This window comes from Diuraphis noxia, unplaced genomic scaffold, assembly GCF_037042655.1.
Source record: "Diuraphis noxia isolate RWA-SAM2 unplaced genomic scaffold, SU_Dnox_SAM2 contig0004, whole genome shotgun sequence".
NCBI lineage: Eukaryota > Metazoa > Arthropoda > Insecta > Hemiptera > Aphididae > Diuraphis > Diuraphis noxia.
Window position 1 is genome coordinate 36,767,364 of NW_028301714.1, and position 15,573 is coordinate 36,782,936.

The window sequence follows — 15,573 nt, forward strand, 5'->3', positions numbered from 1 at the left end:
TGGTTTTAATTCTAAAAATCAAAATATTTATAACTTTTTTTTTTAAAATGGGTGTGTAAAAAAAATTTATAATACATCCATCTAAAATATAATTTTCATCAATTGCGCATATTTTATAATTACACAATGTAAATGGTATAATTCAATGATCTAGTATAAGAAAATAAATACTAGTTTCTCTATTCGAACTATAAGTTTGACTTTCGAGTATATAATATTATGTTAAATATAGTTGCTTACATATATATATATATTTATATAATTAATAATTCATTGTTTATCCTCTATGAATTCAAAAACTACTGGACCATTTCCAATAAAAGTTACATCAATAGATTTCTTGAGACTCAGAAAATATGTATATCTTATTTTTGCAATCTCTGTAGGTTGGTATGAAGGGTTATTTTTGTTTATTGAAATGGTTTCCATTGGTTACAGACAATTTTTTTATTTTATTTTATTTTTTTTGATTTACAAGCCATTGAGGCATGCAAATCAAAAAAAAAAAAAAAAAGCGGGTAAGTGGTTATCGCTCTGCTGTACATTGGGGGTGGGGTGGACCTCTGACTAGGGTAGGGTAAATTTGAATGCAATGATAGGTATCATTGTATACGAAAAACGATTCTGAATGGAGACGGTTTATTTGTCTAGGATATATTATAGGTTATTAGAAATTTTCAAATCTTAGATATAAAAGGAAAAATTTTTATGAATTTCTAGGATAAAATAATTTACGAATTTTCGTGATTTTTACGTATGTTGTCAAAATTAAAATTTGAATGCATGTAAAAAAAAATTGTGGCTATATATTTCTTTTTATTTTTCAACTGCTATTGCAAAAATATGATAGGAGCCTTGTATTAAATTTTCAAATCTTAGGTTTAAAAAGAAAAACTTTTATGAATTTCTATCTAAGATAATTTGAACATTGCCGTAATTTTTACGTATTTAGTCAAAATTTGAACTATAAACGCTTATAAAAAAAATTTGTGCCTATGTATTTTTATAATTTTTTAATCACTATAAAAATAACTTATGAGGAACTTTGTATTAAATTTTCAAGTATTTTGATTGGGCCAAAAAAATTTTATCGACATTTCAAAAAAAAATGTTCAGACAAATTGAAAATTTCAGTCGTCTATAAATATCTCAAAAAAACTCAAAATATTTTAAAAATTAAATCATGTAAAGAAAATACCAATCTAAATAATTTGTGGAATTTTCAAGTATCTACGACTTATACTTTTTGAATAATAACAAATATTTAAAATCGTTTGAGGATAAATCGTTATCGTTACGCTATTTCGTAAAAATTTAAAGTTCAAACGCACTTAAAATTTTTCCTATAATGATGTTTCGAGTTTTCTCTATAGCTACTTGAAGGAAAACTAATAGAAAACTTAGTTGTATTTTTAATCCTTAGTTATAAACACAAAATATTTTATGATTTTTTCAACTTCAAAATTACTTGCAAATTTTCGCGTTTTCGACAGAATTCGTAAAAATGTTAAAAACGCTTTTAAAAAAAATTTGTGACTTAAGATTTTTAATTTTTTTTAGCTACAATAAGAACAACTCTAAAGAACCTTGTATTAAATTTTCAAGTTTTTTTGGTCGTACAACATTTTTTTTACCAGCATTTCAAAAAAAAATTGAAAATTTCAGTGGTCTATAAATAACTCAAAAAAAGTCAAAAAGTTTTGAAAATTAAACTGTATATATATAACACAAACATAAACATTTGGTGAAAATGTCAAGTATTTACAGTGATTAGTTTTTGAATTACAACCATATAAAAACATCGATTTGGTCGAAAACTGGTTTTGCGTAAAAATTTCCGTTTTTCTGTCATTTTTTTTTGTTTTTCTCGATTATTTTTAAAACTGTTGGAAAATGTTTTGACCTGTATAATGTACCAAGGATATTCACTTTTACATCGGAAACCACCCCCAAAATTTGAAATCGAAGCATTATTTCGACTAGTTATACTGTACACGGACACAAAAAAAAAAAAACACACATCATTGTAAAATCAATACATTCATCACTTCGTTCAGAATCTAAAACAGACTATTTTACTTTTATAATAATTAGTAAAAATATGGCAAGTTAGTATAAACATATTTAAACAAAAAATAAGTCTTAAAATCAACTAAGTACTTATGAACATAATGATCAGGTACAATAATTTCTTTTATGATTTGCTTTCTTGATGCTAGACATATTATTCAAGTAAACACACTTATACTAATATCAGTCTTAATGAATAATGATATTGTATTTAAACCCGGTTTCAAACATTTATTGAGCCCGCTTACAGTTTTTTTGGGTTAATATAAAAAATAAATCCGGAATTAAAAAGTGGAAAATTATCAAATGAATTATTGTAATTATGTTTGAATTATATATTTCGACTTATATTCGATTAATTTTTTTGACTGTATAATTTTACTATTAAAGAAGCTACTTACTTAAAGTGTATAACTTACTACTACATTTTATATTAATTATTACAGTTGCCTGTTATAGTAAAAATGCATGTAAGGTATTATATATTTTTAATTTCATATACCAAATAAATCGTACAATGGGCTGCTAAGGTTTATGTATCGCATTTTGAATTTTATATTTATGATTTGACTTTTGATTTTGATTTATTATGATAATAATAATGAATTCGTTGCATTTTAAAGATTAAGTAAAAAAAAAATAAAACTGCTGATGCTGAGTAAATCGAATATTCTATTGGAAAAAATTATCATTGTTGGAATAATATTATATAAATGAACAGGTTATGACAGTATTATACACAATATTAACCATATATATGTATATTCAGTAAAATTAATGCTATGTGTTTACATAGGTGGTATATTCGTATGTAAATATAACTATATACAGGTAAACAATAAATTATTTTATCCAAAGGGCAAAGTCCATTGATTAAATAAGTAAATGCGATATCATTTGACGTAAACAATTATGATATTAAACAGTTATGAACAGTATTTATAAGCAGATGCATGATACACATCATTATTAGTTTTATTCTGGTAAATAGTTTTAATTTTTGTGGACATCAATAAAATTTTGAATTTCTATTCCATTGAAGACCATATTTACGCCATCGGTTTGAGTGACATACAACGTTAGTACTTATAGCTTATCACGGGTCTTAACTATAATGCGTCGTGAGTGGTAAGCTTGATATCTTTGACACAATATTATCATTATATTTACTTAGTGTTCACCACATTTTATCATAATCATAGCAACAATACTTACATACATGTTAGATGCATTCGAGCGAACAAATCGTCTAAATCTTTTTTTATTAACATATTTGTGTTTGTTTTTAGTATGGTTTTGTTAATACTAAATGTAGCGGAATATTTCGCTAGCGCAAAGAATACTATCGTCACAGATGAAAATAAAAATTTAGAATGGTGGCAAACTGCGATATATTACCAAATCTATCCGAGATCATTTAAGGACAGCAATGATGACGGCATAGGAGATCTTAAAGGTAACGTTTTGTTATTATTCTGTCAACACTAATGATTTATTGTGTTTTTCGATATTGTAAAGGGATTGAAGAAAAAGCGGAGCACTTCAAAGACATAGGAGTAGACTGTGTTTGGTTATCACCCATTTTTAAATCACCTATGGCAGACTTTGGTTACGATATTGCGGATTACAATAAGATTGATTCTATATATGGCACAATGGATGATTTTATTTCGTTGCAGAAAAAATTGAAATCTTTTGGTAAATAAAGATATTTTTTGGAATTTTTTAGAATCATATTTTGAATTAGGTATTTAGATTTTCACACTGTTTAATAAATGTTCCATGCAAAAAAAAACTTATTTTTTTAGATGAGAACTTAAATTTTGTTTCTGTAAACTGTGAAGTAGATTATTTTTTTGAAAATTTTTATTTATCTTTTTCAAATATTTGAACGAGTGGTTTCTGAGTTATTACAACATATAATATTATTTACAAATAATAATATTGTCTTTAAAAATGTCATTGCAAAAATATAAATCAAATCTAATATATAACCCCCCCTCCCCCAGAAAAATTTCTCTAGATGCATCTAGGTATATCAAAATGTTTAAAACAAAATTATTTATTTAATAAGTTTAATATACTGGAAAAAAAATCATTCGCTTTTGAAAAACAGAATTTAGTATGACCATTGGACATTCCTTAAATTGCATAAAAAATCTTAATAATTTAAAATACAGTCCTTAAGTATACCTACTTAAAAACTCTGACGGTCAAAATTTGAATTAATTTGTATTTAAATTTAAAAACAGAATACAGAAGGTATGCGCTCAAATAGTAATATTTATTAAAGTATTTTTATTTGTAAGGAAAAGCTATAACTATAATTTTATAATTTAGGCATTAAAATTATTTTGGATTTTGTACCTAATCATTCAAGTGATGAACACGAATGGTTTAAAAAGTCTGTGGAAAAAATTATGCCATATAAAGATTATTATGTATGGAGAGATGCTAAATATGATGAAAATAATATGAGAATACCCCCAAATAATTGGGTAAAGTATTTTAATAATTCAATATAATATTAAACCTATTTTTATTTGTGATGTTTACAAAAATTGTCTATAATTCTACATATTGAATATTTATTTTTTCAATTGTTATATCTTATATGTTATTTTAATCAGTATAATAATAAATTAATTTTAAATTGCATGCATGTATAATATTATTATGTACTCTTTTTTTCAGCAAAGTTTATTCAGTAATTCAGCATGGACATGGAATGAAAGACGTGGACAGTATTATTTACATCAATTCGATACTAAACAACCAGATTTAAATTACAGAAATGAAGAATTGGTTAAAGAAATGAAAGTAAGGATACATTTTCAAAACAAAAAAATAAAGCAATAGCTATTATAATACAATATACTATAGACACTATAGTACACTTAGATAAATAAACCTATAACTTGCCAAGGCATAAAAAAAAATGGTGATAGATGATGATGATTATTATGTCAGTAATAACCTAACTGGATTTTTAGCGTTCGGATCGATCGTATATTAATGTTTTACATAGGTATAATTTATTTAATTATTTAATTTAATAAAGAGATTATAATAAGAGACAGCCAAATCAATTTAACGATTAATGTATTAACTTAATTGTAAACGTCTAATTGTTAGACAAATTAATTCATTGGTAACCTAACATTTATAAAAAAAAATTGACGTTATAGTGAGACCTAGTGTAGACACTTGTTTCGGTTCACTCCACTCTCCTTGCACCTTGCGACAGGATGTTAGAAGTGGTGTATTATGATATTAGATTTCAAAAACGTAGTATTAGCTGTTTAAACAATTATCTAGTTAACATTTTTATTGTATAAAAGAGTTACATGAAACTTTAGGAGCTCTCCTTAAGTTTAAAAAATAAATAATTTAAAAATAATACTAATGAAAAATTTGCTTAGAATTGAATACTTAAAAAAAAGTAAAAATTCAAATTTATTTAAAAATAAAAATATATTTATTCATAAGTTTAAGTGTAAGGTAGAAAATATACAAGTTACTTATGATTTTCCCATATAACTCACAATAATAACCTTTTCCAGATAATTAAACATTATGTAATATTATAATAATATAATGGATTATAATAAAAATTCAGTTAATATTGTATGAGAAACTCATTACGCAATGTAGTCTTTCAAGTATTTATATGTAAACATTACTCTTTTTATAATTATGACTATTAATTTGTCTTATGTTTAATGAATACCAATATACCACCTACAAACGTAAATTATTATATTCAGATAAACACTTAATTTTATATTAGATTCTGAGTGGATCGGTAAATGGAACCATCGATTTTACAATGATGTATGTGTGATTTTTTTTGTTATTAGCCTTGTTCCAATTCAATGTCTATATCAACTAAATAAAATTATAACATTTTAATTATTATTTATTTGTATTTTAAATCATTTTATTTAAACGTTTTACATTAAACTATTTATTTATTTTTTATAACTACATTTATAGTTATGTTGAAACATGATTTTAAATTAATGAATTATTTTTCAAATTAACTGAAAGTTGTTAGAATGGATTCTTGAACTTGTTCTGCTATTATTTTATTTAGAAAATTTTCCAACTAATTAAGTTAAACATTTAAAAAAAAATCTAATTTCTAACTTTTCTTTAACTTTTTATAATTAGTTTAAGCAATGCCCACCAACACCTTACTACAGTCACCTGCTATATATTCCTTTTAGTATCTACTTAACAACAAGGCTATAGTATAGGACGACTTCCATGGTTTTTAAATATGTAGTTTTTTATAGTTAAATCAAAATCGTTCATAAATAGCTTGTAAGTTTTTAAGCTACCAATATTATATTTTACAGTTTTCTTAACTTGCTTAATCTTATTAAATAGGTATTATAGTTTTCGAAATCATTAATTTTAGCATACACACTATCATACATTTTTAGTTTATGTTTGAATAAAATCAAAGATAATACCTAATTCTGATGTTTCATAATTTAACTAAAACATTTTTGTTTTTGAGCAGAACAACATAAGGTTTTGGTTAGATCTTGGTGTAGATGGGTACAGAGTAGATGCTGTGCCGTTTTTATTCGAGAATCCAAATTTTGTTGACGATATCAGAAAACCAGAAGAGCTTGCTATGAAAGAAAAAAATACTTATGAACAATATTATCATCCCAATACAATGGATTTAGATGAAACATATGATATGATTAATCAGTTTAGGGAGGTGATAGATGAATACAAACTGAAAGATGGAAAAACGAGGTATATACTGGTATCACACTATTTATTTAATTTTATATTAATTACCAACATTACATTCTGTAAATTTTTTTTTAATTTAGTATATTTTAGTATCTATGAGATAAATACCATAAATTATATGCATTCGTAGTAATAATTAGTAGCTATATAACATAAAACAATTTTCATGATTTATTTTCCAATCAACTAATAAATTGTCAATTTTTGAAAAAACATAATTTTATGGTATTTATTTTATTTTAATTTATTATTTTGAGTCAAATCATATTATATGCTATAATATTATATTATGCATACATAACTAAACATTTTGAATTTTTACTCTTATTCAACCTGCTCTTTAAAAACTTAAATTACGAAACTTTAAGAGGACGTATCACCCGCTTGTGTTCAGTAAAACCAGTTTTATATTTTCATGTAATTGTTATAGTGAATTTATTAATTATAAAATTTATCTGCATTTGGATGTTGGTTTTTATGATATAAGAGTTATTAAATGAGTTATGAGTATGTGTAATATGATAAATGTCTCATGAATCGATTAAAAATTTAAATATTTCCAAAAATCAACGGTCAAACACAGATAATGTCGTTATTTTTAGGTAAGTCTGATAATAGGTCAATTCACACTAAATGATAAAAAATTCATAATATGCTAATGCGACGTTCTCTTAAAACCAACTCCTAGAACGTATATTATGTTAAATTTTAAATTTCAATATTTGTGGTTTGCTTGTTAATTAAAAATATCATAGCTCCCGATAATATAATTTATTGCTGTGTTTAGAGTCATGATAACTGAAGCATACACTTCTATGGAAAACACAATGAGATATTATGGTAATGAGACCAATTTAGGAGCACATATGCCATTCAACTTTGGATTGATCGATCGATTAAATGATCATTCGAACGCCACTAAATTCAACGATGTGATAAATAATTGGTTGGACAATATGCCTGAAGGGAAATGTGCGAACTGGGTGGTAAGTATCATCGCGAGTTGGCCTTTATTCTGGCATCTCTTTTGCTCATCTCTTTTGAAAAATACATACAACAATAGAGAATAATGACAAATAATATAACAAATTTAAGTGTAAGTGGAAAAACTATTCATCAACAAATAGCTTGGCTGTTAATAATCCGACCATAATTTTAGGTCCATAATCTTCTAAAACACATTAACAAAACTAATTGCCTTAAAATTGATAACGTAAGTTTGATCAGGCAGTGGTAATTATTAATTAATGTACAATAAGCAAATTATTTTGATATCTTTATAACCTATTAATAATTATTATCTTCCAATAACGTATTATTTTTAAAATTTAAATGGTATTTAGATAACATGTATGCGATACAAAACGTATGTATCTCTGAACTAGAAAACGATACTATAAGCTCATTATTGATACGAAAAAAAATTCCATCTTCGTGATATAAGATTACGAAATGGACGAGTTGCATCCCGGCCAGGGGCGTCATTTGGGGGGTGGCAGGGTGTGCGGTTGCACCCCTTACTTTTAGAATGTTACAATTGGCCTGCGCCTTGCTGAAGCCTAAAATAATGCACGAGCCACGACCCACGAATGCACAATTATTTATATGATTAAAATCAAATTGTAATAACCGGTCTATAATGTATGAAAATAATTGAATGCAGGATAATTCAGAGTGATTCTTTTAAGTGGGTACACTAATTATCTCGAAAAGTATTGACTTTTTTCAAAATATTTTTTTACATGGTTTCAAGTTCTTAAAAACCCAAAGTTTTTATTAAAAAATTATATTTTTAAATATTTTTTATCCTTATCGAATTTAGGTCGAGTAGTTTATGAGTTATAATATGTATTTAAAGTTTTGACAAGCGGAGTATTGGACATATATTTCGCGGGGTAACCCTGTACCACTCCACTCTGCTAATCTAAACTTTAAATACTTATAACTCATAAACTACTAGCCCCAAATTCGATTTCTATGTATCAAAATACTTAGAAAAATATTCTACTTTGGAATATGAAATTAAAACTCTATGTTGTCATTCAAAAAAGTAAAAACCTTAAAAAATGATAAGGATAAAAAATATTTAAAAATATAATTTTTTAATAAAAACGTTGGTTTTTTAACAACTTGAAACCATGTAAAAAATATTTTGAAAAAATTAAATACTTTTCGAGATAAATAGTGTACCCACTTAAAAGAATCACCCTGTATACATATACGTATGTATATCTATTTTTATATGGCCTGGTGAAATTTCAAAATGGCCTGCTTGAAAGTTCGCACACCCGAAAAAAATCTGAAATGACACCCCTGACCCCGGCACGTCACAAAAGTATCTAAATACGTACAGAATTTAATATGCTTTATATTATGTTTGCAGATCGGGAATCATGACCAGCCGCGCGTGGCCACTCGGTTCGGCAGCGAAATGGTGGACACCATGAACATGCTGAACATGCTGTTGCCTGGCGCCGCGTTCACGTACATGGGCGAGGAGATCGGCATGTCGGACACGGCCGTCCGCTGGGACCAGACGGTGGACCCGAGGGGCCTGAACGCGGGATTCGACAATTTCCGGTCCTTGAGCAGGGATCCTGCCAGGTCACCGTACCAGTGGAACGCCAGTGCCAACGCCGGGTTCACAGAGTCCTCGAGACCGTGGTTACCGGTGAACCCCAACTACTGGAAGCTGAACCTGGACGCACAGCGGAAGCAGCACTGCAGCCATTACACCGTGTACAAGCGGTTGGCCAGACTCCGGAAGACCCGGACGATTCAGCGCGGTTCGTTTGACGGCAGAGAACTGTCCGAGTGGGTGTACGCGTTCACCAGGTGAGTGGTGCACACTGCACAGTGCACGTTACATGGCAATATTGGAGAGTGCATTGCTATCTTGAAAAAATCAATTAGCTTTTGCTGGCCTCGTCGGCGATTTAAATAAAATAATTATCGAAAAGGAAAAGCATACTGCACAATATAAAATAAGTAAACTAAAACCATTGTCTATCGATAGGTAAATAAATGTAGTAGTTCTACTACTCATCTAGCTACTTAATTAATAATTAAAGGTTTCGCGATGATGAAATTGTTTTCAATTCTTATTTTGTATTTTCCATTAACAGTGCATTCGCAAGTGAAGTAATATAAACTAGCAGCCCGATAATGCTAAATACTGCACATAGTTTATGTGTCGAAAATATGAAAACACATTACACATATTTTTTACGACACACTTGTTCATATAGGTATTTTATTTAATGATAAATTAATATGTTGATGTATCATGACCTAGAGATTTTTACGTTATCGTTTTATTTTTTTTATCTCTAGCTATAATAATGTAAAATATCAAACAGAGCTTCAGAGCTGTGCGCAAGGGTGACAAAAATTGTAACATTTTAAAGGGTAGAAAATGTTCAAATATAAATGTTTAATATATGGGGGGCCAATAAAAGTTAGCACGGCACTGCTGAAATGCGATGTTATTGTACTTGAAAGGCTATTTGAGTGTTGATTTAAACGTTTTTGAATATCTCACAAAATATAAAATGGCTTCTCTACTCGGTTCGTTTATACACTTGTGTCTGTATACCACAGAAAAATATCACGAAATGCTTCCAAATAAGTTTAAGAACCGTTCCTCTATACATTTAGGTAGCACTTTAATTATTATTATATCAACGGAAAACGCTACTTCATCTACGAATGGTATGTTTTGTTGTTCAAAAAGGTCACTACCGTCAGCAGAAACTTACCTGGTGGTAATGAACGTGGGCTCGGAGGAAGAACGTGTCGACTTGAGTAGTTGGCCAACAACGGTCAAAGACGAAACGTGGACAGTGCACACGCCAAGTGTCAATTCACAGTACTCAATAGGGTGAGGTGCAATAATTAATGCTTAAATAACATTATAATAATTAAAAACATATTTTATGAGCTGTAGACATCGTTAAGACCCCTTAATTTATCCAAAAAAATGGTTTCACGTAAAAAACACTCATAGTGAGACAGTATTTCCATTATATTTACCAAATGTCCACAATTTAATAGAGATGAACTTTATAAATTTTCATAGCGTTTTTTTTTCTATTTTTTTTTCTATTTTTTTTTTTTTTTTTTTGATTACTTAAAAACAGTCTAACCATTAATTCTTAAATATTCATTTATTTAGTACGGACTAAACGTGAAACTACTGTAAATATTGTACTCTTAATTTTGTCCCCACATAAAACCGTATTTCTGTGTATCTCGTAATTACACAACAACGATTTTTTTTATTGAGCATATTTACATCGACAACAAAGGCCATTATTTACACTTATTTATACAGTTATTATATAATATAATATATATTGATACAATTGAAAGTTATTAATTTAGATACAACATAACAACAATTTAAGTGAAGACAAAGAACCACTTTTAAAATTCTTAGAATTAATTTGAAAATAATAATACCTCTCAACATTTCATTAATATTGCCTATATAAAACGCCTTAAATAGAGGATGCGTGGCGTTCTCTTAAAAAATATATATCTGTATTATAGTATAAGAGTATAATTGACAATCGTAAATTTGTTACTAATTTTAAGCAATAGTTTAATATGTGATCTAAAAAATATGAAAATTATATAGATACATAATAATATAAAATATACTATCCACTATAATATAATTTATTTACAAGATAAAATATTAAATTTAAAACAAATACGTAATATATCTTTTGATTTAAGTATAAAACATTTTTTTGAGATAGATTAATTAATTAATTGACCTGGAAAAATGCGTTAATTCTTCGGCTTTTATATTTTTCAATATACATATTACAATACATGATTGTATACGTGTTTCTGATGTGATCGAATTTTTAATATTTTTAAGTGATTGATAACTTATGAGATCACTTAACTACAAACTTAATTATGTGATACCTGGAACTATATTCATCACTTATATTAATTATACGGTTTTTCTGTTACCTAAAGGTACCGTTTCATTGATGATTTTTTTACCATTTAGATATTCACTTAAGACAGATGGATTTACTATGAGACCAAAATCTGCCATGGTTTTGTGTAACAAAAGACATTCACTGGTTTTGTCATCATCTTCATCAACAACCTCGTCGATATCCTCATCATCGCTAGTGTTTCCAGTGGCAATGATCGCGGTTGCCTTGGGTTATTTGTTTGCCAACCAATAATCATCACTCATGTATAAACAATAATTATTTCTAAAAACGCTACTTTATTTTTAAAAAAAGCCACCTCCGATGTGTATCATCCGAGCCATTTAAAAAAATATAAATTAGAACATAGGTACAATATCTACATCACTATAGTTTTAAAATAAATAATTTTTCTAATTTCTAATAATTAATAGTTCATTGGATTTCAAAATCACGTTTACAATATTTTATTTATTGTATACATTTAAAATAATAATAAATTAGTTAATTGTGCGGTAAATCAGTGAACGGTGATCAATACCTTATGACCTAAATTTCATAATCAATATCTATATTTGAAACAATTATAACATAGTTTGTCATACCTGTAACTTAGCAACGTCTTCCGTCGGTTTATATTATGTAATACATACTATCAGTCAGTATGCTCGGAAAATAACGACACTCTGGTCTTAGTTTCATATTTAGCATGTAAGTATATATTATTGTAAGTAGATATTGAATTTCTGAGATGTTTTTAAATGCCTATGTGATCAATTATTATTTATTTTAATATTTTTAAGCCTGAGTATTGTGTAAGTCATATCATATTTTTAATCGTAATCATAATGTACTATGTACAAAAAATAGATTTATTTTTAAATTTTCATTTTTTTTAGACTTTGTGTTTTTGATTATTAATAGTAATTAACTCATAATTCTAAAATGATTCATATAATAAATAAATTATTAAGCTTAAACAGGTTTTAATATGTTTACGCGTATGTTATGTTGCCTATTTCAAAATGTTCAGGCAAAATTAATGTTATTTAATATCATGAATAAATATTATTAATAGATTTTGTGTTATTTATTTTTATTTTTGACAAAAAACAAAAAAAAAAAAAACAGGGGTTTTTCAATCTTTTCGATTAACACCAGTAGTAGTTTTGACAACATTTTAAAATTTTGTACCATGGAACAACTAGTACGTAAAAACATATTTTTTCTTGCCTAGACCGAAAACTGTTCTTACGCACTAATGGTTTATTTTCAAGTTTATTAATAATATATACATAGTAAATTGGCAAAATAACTATTTATTAATGTTTACGAATTCAAAATAATTGACCAGATCACAAAGGGGTTGATCTATAATTATTTACTACTTGTCTGTAACCTGCGTTAATAACTGGAATCATTGCAGTAGGTTTATCTAGAACTCAAAATAAAACAATATTATAATATTATTATTTACGGTTTAAGAAAATTAGATTTGTGTTATTTAAGATTTGTATAGTTGTGTATGTTACTTGATAATAATATGTTGTGTGTACATTTTTTTAAATATTATTAATCATCCATCTACCTTGAGTACCTAAATAATTTTAAATTAATTTGGTTTTATTAAGTGAACTACCAAAAATAAAAATAATAATATTAATGAGATTAATGATAATTATAATTCCAATAATATTATTTTTACCTATAAAATAAGGTTCTCTGGAGGAAGCTCTAAGTCCCCAGCCAAGCAACATTGAAAAATTAATCAGTTATTTAAAACAAACTAAACTATATCAAATTATTTAACCTAGATATATCTCAATCCTTTTTTGTTCATACCTTTTTTACCATACCTTTTTTTGTATATATTATTGTTAATGACTCATTCTTTTGAAAAAAAAATATTAATGTTAAAGGCCAATAACCTTTGTCATTTAAAATTAAAAAAAAAAAAAATAAGATTCATTCGAAACATGATCATTTTTACGATGTTGAAATAAGCTGGATGTATTTCACTGATTTTATTATTCAGTCGTCGTGAAACAAAAAACAAAACGTATAAAATTGACTCAATAGGTAATATTATAACGTACTTACTCAGTGTCAGGGTCTGAAAAAATAACAAACTATAGATTATTGTTCGCACATTTAAAGACAAATAATGCCTCAAAACTTATAAGTGACCAGTTAATTCGTCAGAAAAATTAATGATAATTTCACTGATGTTTATTTTCGTAACTTGACAAGATACAAATTACATGTATGGGTATATTTAGGTATCGGTTAATACCCAAACTGCTCAATCCGGATTGAAAAAAAGTAAGTTATTTTTAAATACTATACCTAATATGCGTTATAACTTATAATAATGTTTTGTGTAGTATCCCATCAGGCAGTAAAATATCACATTATTATATAATGATCAATTTTAAATATAATTTCGACTACATATTACAATATGGAAAAGCTATTGAGTCATTGCGATACACAGCTATACGTCATCATTCCCCAAACGAATTGCCATATTGACAAATAGTCAATTTTACAAAATGTATATCCTATACTCTATTGTATAAATTCTTAGTAAAATTATAAAAAAATGTATTTATAAATTTTGATTTCTGACTTATGATTTGTGATTATATAAAAGAATAATCAGATATATTAAAATCAAGGTTGATTTATTTTTTTAATCTTTATATACAGTTTCCACAGTTGTTGCGGTGTATTGAGCTTAATAAATTTAGACTTTCTAGGATTAATTATTGAAAAATTAAAAAAAAATCTGTATCTAAATCCAAAATCACTGAAATTTTGTTTCAGCTTCCTATGTAGGTATATTATAATGTTATCATTAGCTATTAATTAAAAAAAACCCTAGATTTTATAGCATAAAAATATAATTTTACTGAACAAAGAAATAGTATTATAATTTTTTTTTTTTTTAATATTAGATATTCGGAAACATGGACTAATACTTGGGCTAACACAAAAATTAAAACTAATAGTTATTAGTAATAAGCTCACTTTATATTATGTAATAAGTTATTACATAATATAAAGTGAGCTTATTCTATAAATTAAATTTAAATGTCGGTCTGTAGGTTGGGAGCTGTGAATTGTGATGAGTTGGGAATATTATAATTATTGATATTATTTATGTTTAAAATGATTTCATACACTTATTCAACTTTCAGATAATTTCAATAAAAATTTTGGTTTCGTCAGCAGACGTTTAATATGTTTCAACAACTCAATGCAAACCCGGAGAACGTTCAAATTCAACATGAAAAACCAAAACACAGATTATTTAAAAATAAAAATGAATGGATATTTATAATGTATTATTTGCTTGTATACTAAAATTGACTAGATAAAATATAACATTTTAATTGCCTGGTTTTTATAAACTCGAGATATAAATCAAATAGTTAACACTTGAATAACTTATTAAGTAAAAAGAATGTTGTCCACTCGCAAATTTCATCAAAATATAATGTATCATTAAAAATTAAAATTATGTGATAAAAACTGTTTACAAATGTGTTAATAATTAAAAAACATATTCAATATTTGTATATTTTATTCGTTAACCTACACTACAGTTTAGCTAAGTTTTACACCATTCTTATTTTTTATGGTACCTATATCACAATGCAGTATGCCATGGTCCGTAATAAATTACTTTAAATTGTAAACATTTTAATATGTATTAATATGTACCGTTCATGAAACAATAAAACTACTAAATCTATCTAACGATATAAAAGTG

At 26.7% G+C, this 15,573-nt stretch overlaps 1 protein-coding gene across 3 annotated transcripts; it reads left to right on the forward strand.

Annotated features, from left to right (window-relative positions):
• The first annotated feature begins 3,003 nt into the window (after positions 1-3,003).
• Positions 3,004-15,373, forward strand: LOC107170157 (maltase A1-like). 3 transcript variants are annotated; one of them, XR_016191542.1, is made up of 12 exons: positions 3,004-3,198; positions 3,360-3,526; positions 3,589-3,768; positions 4,411-4,568; positions 4,765-4,890; positions 6,599-6,843; positions 7,631-7,829; positions 9,227-9,678; positions 10,577-10,723; positions 11,870-12,509; positions 14,078-14,120; positions 14,999-15,373. XR_016191542.1 is itself a non-coding variant. In XM_089226512.1 (10 exons), exons 1-10 carry the CDS (start codon positions 3,185-3,187, stop codon positions 12,051-12,053), a joined length of 1,872 nt encoding a protein of 623 aa, XP_089082638.1. In that variant the 5' UTR covers positions 3,004-3,184; the 3' UTR covers positions 12,054-12,877. The 3 variants fall into 3 exon arrangements, 1 of the variants encoding a protein (XP_089082638.1); XR_016191541.1 differs by lacking the exon at positions 14,078-14,120; XM_089226512.1 differs by lacking the exons at positions 14,078-14,120; positions 14,999-15,373 and having other exon boundaries at positions 11,870-12,877.
• The last annotated feature ends 200 nt before the right edge of the window (positions 15,374-15,573 follow it).